The 8,714-nt window shown below is 35.5% G+C and overlaps 1 protein-coding gene across 4 annotated transcripts in view; it reads right to left on the bottom strand.

Moving 5' to 3' along the window:
• The window catches only part of LOC111435652 (lysine-specific demethylase 5A), a 23,557-nt gene that overhangs the window by 8,816 nt on the left and 6,027 nt on the right, over nucleotides 1-8,714 (bottom strand). For 3 of the 4 annotated variants that reach the window (XR_002709104.1, XM_023073095.1, XM_023073097.1), the window contains exons 4-20: nucleotides 8,290-8,412; nucleotides 8,055-8,112; nucleotides 7,821-7,957; nucleotides 6,312-6,470; nucleotides 6,145-6,231; nucleotides 5,298-5,480; nucleotides 4,701-4,853; nucleotides 4,417-4,608; nucleotides 4,256-4,321; nucleotides 4,003-4,098; nucleotides 1,442-1,525; nucleotides 1,225-1,341; nucleotides 928-1,135; nucleotides 698-795; nucleotides 525-583; nucleotides 296-427; nucleotides 28-187 (exon numbers count right to left, since the gene is read on the bottom strand). Coding sequence is in view for 3 of the 4 variants with exons in the window: in XM_023073095.1 (XP_022928863.1) it covers nucleotides 28-187; nucleotides 296-427; nucleotides 525-583; nucleotides 698-795; nucleotides 928-1,135; nucleotides 1,225-1,341; nucleotides 1,442-1,525; nucleotides 4,003-4,098; nucleotides 4,256-4,321; nucleotides 4,417-4,608; nucleotides 4,701-4,853; nucleotides 5,298-5,480; nucleotides 6,145-6,231; nucleotides 6,312-6,470; nucleotides 7,821-7,957; nucleotides 8,055-8,112; nucleotides 8,290-8,412 (2,112 nt within the window). In the remaining variant the exon portion in view is untranslated. The remainder of the gene's footprint in view (nucleotides 1-27; nucleotides 188-295; nucleotides 428-524; nucleotides 584-697; nucleotides 796-927; nucleotides 1,136-1,224; nucleotides 1,342-1,441; nucleotides 1,526-4,002; nucleotides 4,099-4,255; nucleotides 4,322-4,416; nucleotides 4,609-4,700; nucleotides 4,854-5,297; nucleotides 5,481-6,144; nucleotides 6,232-6,311; nucleotides 6,471-7,820; nucleotides 7,958-8,054; nucleotides 8,113-8,289; nucleotides 8,413-8,714) is intronic. The other variant, XM_023073096.1, reaches the window with a different exon arrangement.

Here is an 8,714-nt window from a genome sequence, read left to right as displayed (position 1 = left end):
AAAAAAAAAAAAAAAAAAAAAAAAAACCTTTAGTGTTTCAATTTTCAGCTGCGATCTTCGTGCAGAAGACATAGGGAGAACAGATTCTAAGAAAGGCTTCGAAAAATTTAACCAGGATTTGGCCAAGGATACTTCATTCTTTACATCATGAAGAGAAGGTAGAATAACACATAAATCTTCAGAAGTCCTAAAACATGCACAGAATTCAAACTTGTGATAGCTTGCATAAGAATGTCACCCCAATAGAGCTTCATTTTTTTTTTTTTCAAATTTATTAATGAGAGAGACTGGAAACCTTATAATCTCTTCAAAATCAGATAACCGGGCCCCATGGGATAGAAAATCCATTGCTCTCTTCTCTAAACTCATTGCTGAATCGAGAACTCCACGAATATCAGCAAACAATTTTTCCTTATCAAGTTCTAATCTGGAGAAGAAGGAACTCAAGCATTAACAGTCATGTATAGCCATAACCAACGTGCTAATGTTATTGATTAAAAAATGTTTGCTACAATAAAACATACTCAACAGCCTCCTCCATCAGTTTCTGCATGAATTCCATAGTAACCTTGGTATCGCGTAACTGCATCAAAACTCCATCAAATTCATGAGGTGAAAACATAACTTCAAGAAAATGATTGTAAAATTGAAGAGACGATGTGTAAATGATTAAAAACGCCTAAACACAGAGAATTACAAGCCAAATATTTTTAGTGTTACTTTGAATCACCTTTTGAGCTTTTTCCCTGACAGAAGCCTTCTGCAACTCAACCTCAACTAAAGGTACATCATCAACTGTCTCAGCCCACCCCCAGAATTCCATGAAATCAAAGATAAACTGCATTAGCACTAGCTAAAAATTATAAAATGGATGGTATCGCTAACAGAAGATATCATGGATATAAAAGAATTAGCACGTGAAGAAACCTTTTATTGTCAGTGATAATCCATCTCTTAGAATGCAATTTAATTCTTCTATTACATTATGTTGATCCTCCCGTTCATGAACATTAACCATAATAGCATTAAGACGACCCTTCCATGAAACAGCATCATCATGATACTGTCTTAAAAGCTTCAGTTCAGGTATATTAACAGCAAAACCGTTTGATTCTTGAAGGAACTGTTTGACAATCTGCAAGACATAGCCAGAAATATTCATGCCTTAAATTACCAAATATCAAATTGAGGGGAAAGGGGAATGACAATTAAGGCAAACGTAACCTTCAAATTCATGGGAGCCTTCATAATTTCTTCACATTTAGAACGACATAGTTCAGCTTGCCTTATTAAATCCAGTACCATTTCTGTCTCTGGAAGCTGGATTCCTAGTTCCAAAATCTACTTGACATGAAACCAGGTATTATGATAAATACAATTTGCTGATAAATATGAACAGACATGAAATCCATCAAGATAAATTAATAAATGGGGAAATCACCTTAAACTTCAACTTGTAAAGAACCTCAACCTCAAAAGCAGCCGGCTGTTTCTCCAAAATTTCTCTGACACTTTCTATGCAAGACTAGTATATCACAATTGAAGCCGATTAGAACGTAAATGAGTGGAGCAAAAGCATAATCCTAAATATAAAGTTCATCTCGATCATACTCAACAAAATTGCTAGTACCATGCACTTCTTCTTCTTCTTTTTCTTTCTTTCTTTCTTTCTTTTTCTTTTTCTTTTTCTTTTTTTTTTTGGGGGGATGAAACCGAATTTTCATTAAGAAAAATGAAAGAGCATACAAGGGCATACAAGAAAACAATGCCGACATGGAGGCATTAGACCTAGTCATCTATCTCTCCACCACTCTAAAAATCTTATGGTTCTCTCGAGCCTAACACCCCACAAACTAGCGTGCCATAGAAAAATTGCCCTTCTCCCGAAAAGGCAAGCTCAAGACACCTCCTTAATAATTGTGTAATCATCTCGATTCCAAGCCAAACACAAATTGAAAGTCTCCAAGCAATGATGCCAAGGAGACTAAACAAACTAACAGCCCCACAACAAATTATGCAAGTTTTTAACCTGGTGTCTACAAAGACTACACCACTATGCTAACAAAACAAGGGTAAAAAGTCTTTGAACCTAGTCCAAAGTGGTGACTCTGCCATGTAAAATTTGCCATACAAAATTTTTCACTGTCCTAGAGATTATAACCTTCCAAACAGAGGAGAAAGCAGAGGCAATTTGGGGCACGGAAAAGAAAGAACTGCAAGACAACCCTCGATAAGAATAAGGGGTCCAACGACTCGAAACACCTGCTGATTATGAAGAATAGAAAGAAAATCCACAATATCTAACTCTTCAAAGATGCCGCTTGAAGCCCACGACAAGGCGGAAGAATCAGAGGCCGATAAAATAGAAGCCACAAATTACAGTTTCTTACTCAAAGAATGATATAAACACAGGAACAAATCATGAAGAGCCTTATCACTCACCCACCACCACAAATAGACACTCATGTCTTCCCCTACAAAGCATCTAATAAACAAATAAAAAGAACGAAATCCAAAAGCAATCGCTTTCCAGAGGACTATATTAGGTCAATTTGATGCAACCATCTACTACCCACTTGAAAGGGTGGGTCATACCCACTCACAAGAACGTTGTGCCACAAACCATTTGACTCCATGAAAAACCACCACAACCATTTTACTAGCACAGCCTCGTTACGTTATATAATCTCAAGTTCCCAATGCCTAGACCACCCAACTCCACCGACTTAACAACCACTTCACACTTAACCAGATGGGACCATCCCCCCTTCATCTAATCCTTCCCTCAAGAAATTCCGTATCACTCTCTCAATACACGTACTTTGAAATCAAAATTTTAAAAGGAGATAAGACATAACTAGAAATTTCGCTCAACACTGATTGGATAAGAATGAGTCTTCATCCTTTATAGAAAAACTTTCTCCAGTTAAATAAATGTTAAGGAACCTTATCCAAAACTGGATTTCAAAACACTTGACTCCTAACGTTACCTCGCAGCAAAAGCCTGAGATAAGAGAAAGTTGACCCACCTCACCTCAAACCAAAGAAGCTCAAGAACTTAGCTAGGAGTCACCAACAGTTTAGGCCAAATAAATAACCTTTGCCCCTGTTTATCTTAAGTCTAGACATAACTTCAAAAAATTATAAAAACTCAGTAAGGTATACAAAGGAATTTTACTGTCCCAAATAGAAGAAAAAGGGTATTGACCGCAAATTGAAATAAGATAAGTGAACTAACTCCTTTCCCACCTTGAATCCCTTAACCAACCCCTTCTCCAGACCAAGTGATACTAACCTACTCAAAATGTCCACCACTCAGATAAATAAAAATGGAGAAAGAGGGTTCCTTTGTCTAAGCCCTCTAGACTTAAAGATCTTATATCTCCATATAAATTCAAACCCCTTCTTTCCCAAGACATTATCTAAGAAATTCCAATCCACATGGACAAGCTTTTTCAAAATCGACTTTGAAGATCACCCATACCTCATTTCTTTGCCTATAATCCTCAATGGTGTCATTGGCAATCAACACTTGGTCTAACATTTTCCCCCCGGCAATAAATGTCCCTTGAGAACCAAAAATAATACAAGAAAGGACTTTTCTCACTAAGGTTTTAGCACCAATCTTATATAAACTTGTGAAGCTAATGGGCCTAAAGTCTTTCAACTTGTTTGTTTTTTCTTTCTTAGGGATAAGTCACACAAAGGTTCCACTCATACCTGCATCAATAATGCCCCTCACATAGAATTCTTTAAACACTTCCCACAAGTCCTCTTTAATGCAATCTCAGTTATCTTGAAAAAAAAAAAAAAAAGATAGTAAAACCATCTGGCCTAGGGGACATATTCCTATACACGACAATAGTAAAACCATCTGGCCCATGCATCCTTATCTCCTAAAAACAAAATTCATGTACCCAGATATCTTAGGCAAAGAAGAGATGTATTCAAAATATATAGAAACATATGCAAGGAAATGGTACCAAAAGATAATAAAAGTACCTTCGCTATTGATATTTTTTCCGATAACTTCTCACTTTCTTTGATATGGACTGGAAAGGCACACACTCTCGAGTACAAAATTTCCCATTCAGAAACCTGAATTGAGAGTTTCTAAAATAAGGATCACTAAATTTATGGAGCAAAAAGGGCATAACATTGGGATAATCAATCCAAAGTAGAAATAAGCTACATAAAGAATTTGAAAATACACGCTAAAAAAGGACATCAAGCAATGGATCCCAAAAGTAGTTACATTAGGGCATCTTGATAAGGTATTATCAATATCTTGTATCAACATCTTTGCTTCTTCAACATAATCCTGTAAGGTAATCAAATTTTTTTTTGACAAAATTAGCAATTGGCAGACAGGGCCACATAAGAATAAACTAACAAGTTCGGCAGTATTTTACCAACCTTCAACTTGAGGTACCCAGGATGGTTACATGATATTGGGGGTAGACTCAACAAATTATTTACATGATCCATGCAAATTTTCTCTGAACTTCCAGAATGATCACATGACCACGCTTCAATTTTACAAATGGAGTCCCCGATGCCTTGAACCCACTTTTGAGTTTCGTCCAAGTTTCTTACCACATCACGAACCTATTAGATAGTCCAATAAAGACAAATGTAAAATACAACTATATACTGCATGCAAGTCTGAGAAAAAAGTAACCATGAAGGACTTCCCATACGTGATCCATGTCATGACCAGCCCAAAGAAATTGCTCGGCTTCTCTCATAACCTTAACACATGCCTCATTTGAGAACGGATCTAGAAGAATCTTACTCGAATGCAATAACCATTTTTCTGCAAGTTGAGTCAGAGTGACACGACCACCTTTCACCTGCAAAGTATTTTGCTGCTTTTAAAAACGATAACCAAGATCGTTGGTTTCATGACTCAATTTGTTTTGTTTAAAACAATTCTCTAAGGCCTCCAAATAGACCGATTTTAGCACAATATAAATCAAAGAGATGAAACTTGAGATGAGTCTTGAAATATCAATTACAGTTAGAATTAACAATGGCTCCTTGACTCTACCAAGAAAAACCCTCCCCTCAATAAATGGCAACTTAAAGGACTTACCTTCAATCATACAAGAAAAAGAGCTATCAACTGTATTTAAAGTAGCCATATAAAAAACAAACGTGATTAAAGTTGCTAAAACATCAAAACTGAACACATGAAGATGAGAGAAGGGAATGAAGGAAGAAAGAGGAAGACACCATGTCTCCTAAAGCATTCACAAATTTTTAGTAAATTGTAGACATAAATAATGGAACAGTACCTTTTTTGTCAAAGTGCATCGTTCAGTGAAGCATAAGCCCACCCGTCGCAAATCCTTACTTTCAGTTGTCTCCCCAAAAATAGATTTATCAACTATAGCAATCAAATCATATAGTTCTGCAAGTGTATAACGGTACCGAAGGCGCCGCCTGCTGTACTTGCATTCACAAAGGTGTTGCCAGTGCTGCCAGTAAGGAAGAAGCATATAATCAGATCAACATAGGAACAAGATCCTCTAAACATGAATCACAACAACTTTCCAAGCAAAGTAGAAATACTATAATTTAGACGGTATAGTATAAACTTCTCCAGATAAGAACAAAGTATTGAGAACTGAACCTCCTAACTTTGAAATGGAGGTTGCTACAACCCTACGGTCTCCTCCTATTTGGAAGTTTGAAGCCATTTGAACTTGCAGTAAATAGTAAGTTCAGAATACCACTCTTTTTTTTTTTTCTTTTTTTTTTTACAACGAGAGAAATTCAACTCTTACTGCATAATGAACATGTTGCAGCCCTAGGCTTAAAGAGAGGAATTAACAAGTATGGAGACTATGCTAACAGTAACAAAGATAAGGGAAAGGGAAAAAATTATCTAACATGGAAGGAAACAAATAAAGAATAAGAAAGGCATCTTTACAAAGGTATAATAAAGATAAAGGAACTGGAACTCGGTCCTTGCTCTTGGGTCAAGTTAAACTCCTTCACTAGACCTTCAAGGATGGGTCATTTTTTATAACTTTCTGTGAGCATGGATTTAAAGAGACGCTCAAAGGGTAAGAGACCCACCAAAAAATAAAATCCTCTAACAATAAAACTTTGAATTGAAGAGTCCATTGGATCACACACCTCTAAACATACAAAAGCAGATCTCCTACAATGGCAACCTATAGCTGAAAGATAAAGGTACTTCTTACAAATTACGCATGTTGGATCCTGCAGCAACACCACCAGAAAATCTATCAGAAACAAGCTTCATAAGATAGTGACACAAGTATCAGATCATAATATGATACCTCCTCAGTACTGATATATTCAGGACACTTCCGAGGAGGCAATGGAGAAGATCTGATTACACCATTTTTCCAAAGTTGTTCTCTCCAACTTTTCTCCTTAGAATATATCCTAAGTAACTCTTTCTTCAGGTAAGGAGAAACTTGGTCGTTGCAGTCCATCTGCAAAATGAAGAGTACATTGAGACAAGGAACAAGAATCCACAAAACTAAGCGTCAACCTCACAAACAGTGATACTGATGACTAACAAGTTAAGAAGTATCAATTAAGGAGGTCAGAAAATACTGCTGAGTCACAACAAGATAATACAACCAGTTTATAAGAAAAAAAAAATTAGCACCAAGTTCATGAACAACAAATTCCATCCCCCAAAATATTAAACATGATTTAAGGATACGAAGAAGACAATGCAACAAAGACAGGAAATTAATATTAATGATACTACTCAGTTTGTGCATAAAAATGACCAGATAAGAGGGTACTGCTACCTGAAATTATTGAAACACAAATTAAGAGTACTTGTACTCTTCGATCCTTCCACAATAATAAACTTAAGTGAGAGACATGCATAGTCTATCCCTCTCATCATCCAAATAAGAGATTTCAAGACATAGATGTGTAGAGCCAGTTTTCTTGAAAATCTCTGAGCCAGCACGGCAGCACCTTTTATACTAGGCCCTCATCTTTCCTCCTCATATTTTCCAACCGCCAAAGAATTTAGAAGCAAAAGGTTCAAGAAAAATTGAAGTTCTAAAAAATTGAAAAAGAAAAGGGAAAAAAAACATATGTTGACTCTTTCTTTTAACTGGTGTGCTTTATATAATTGACAGGAGGAAACTCAGAGACCACCACTATATACATTGCAATTGCATTCTTGGATGATTGGAAAAGATCCACGTCATTCTCTTCAGTGATGTCAGTCGGCATTCTTTGGGGGGTTTCATGAACAAAACCAAGCAATTTTCTACCATAGTACTGTGTATCACAGTACTGTGTCTCATGCCACGTTAAGGTCCTTCTATATTTGTAGTCCCGGGTCCCACCCACTACTTAACAAGAAGAATTAGTAAGAGTCCATCATAAACTTTAGGAGACAACAAAGCTTTCTTTCATTAGAGTTTTCACTTGAAGGTTCGAGCCAAGACATTTGACTAATCCCACCTACCCTTGCCTCTGGACCCAACCAGCAAGCCTTGCATCATGTTCTTAACTATACACAAAAAAAATATGCCAAAGAAAGTAGGTGATATTTTCATCTTCTAGATTATCACAAAAAAATAACTACAATTTTTCATTTTAATTTCAGGTTCTCTTAGAGTATGTTTTTATCTATAGGTCAATTTATACGGTTGGATCTCTTAATGTACCTTATTCAATTAAATCAATAATTCCTTGCATAAAGTATATTGATCGATAACTTTTTTTATTATAAGAAACAACTTCATTGAGTACATAGACAGATAACTTGATTTGAGGGGGAAAAAAAAATTAAACGTCCAGAACTTTTGAACCTTCGCTATCACACAGATAAGCTCCTCGTGAGAAAAAACAGCAGGTTTGTGATAAAGCTGATACAGTTCTTCTCCAAACCCACCATAAGGCATCCAATCAGCTGGAGCAAAATTTACGGCCTCAGCACAATTTAATCCTGAAAATAATTAAGAGAGAATTTATAAACCTAAAATTAGTTGCTAAACTAATCATCAGATTGTCTTGGTTAATTAAATCAAACTAGATGACCATACCAAGATTAAAACCCCCATGGTAAGATCTAGGGAAGGTCACAACGAAATTTCCAGGCTCCTGGCAGCAAGAAAACAAGTCAAAAATGGCATAAAAGAAATCAATTAAATATATGAAATGGCGATTAAAAAGAAAGAAGAATAAAATTATGTAAAATAAAGGTAACAGATGCAAGAACAATTCAATTTTAATTGTGTAGATTCATGGACATATACACTGCATTCTTTCATTTCAGACCTGCTGTACAGTATAAACAGGTACGCCATTTTCTTGTAAGACGGATGGATTCAACATGGTGACAAGTTGGAAAAGCAAATCAGGTTGTGCGTCAAAAAGATCAGGAAGGTTATTCCGCATAACCTACAATCATGTGAAGGATATTGGTTAATTTTACATATATCTTAATCGATAAGAAATATAAATCCTATAACTAAAAAGAATATTACAGAGCAAGATGATTATTTGTAAAAAGTTTATTTAAAGATTTAAAGAATGTACAACTGCATCAAGTTTACCAAATTACATAAACACGATGCTTTGTTAGAGAGAGAAGAAAAGAAAATGGCTGTACCTCAAGAGATTTCATTAATTCTTTTTTTTTTTTTTTTTTTTTTTTTTTTTTTTTTTTTTTTTTTTTTTTTTTTTTTTTTTTTTTTTTTTTT

The sequence above is a fragment of the Cucurbita moschata genome, unplaced genomic scaffold, assembly GCF_002738365.1.
Source record: "Cucurbita moschata cultivar Rifu unplaced genomic scaffold, Cmos_1.0 Cmo_Scf00050, whole genome shotgun sequence".
Lineage (NCBI taxonomy): Eukaryota > Viridiplantae > Streptophyta > Magnoliopsida > Cucurbitales > Cucurbitaceae > Cucurbita > Cucurbita moschata.
The sequence above is the reverse complement of the archived record's forward strand: the minus strand, read 5'-3'. Positions and strand labels throughout refer to the sequence as shown.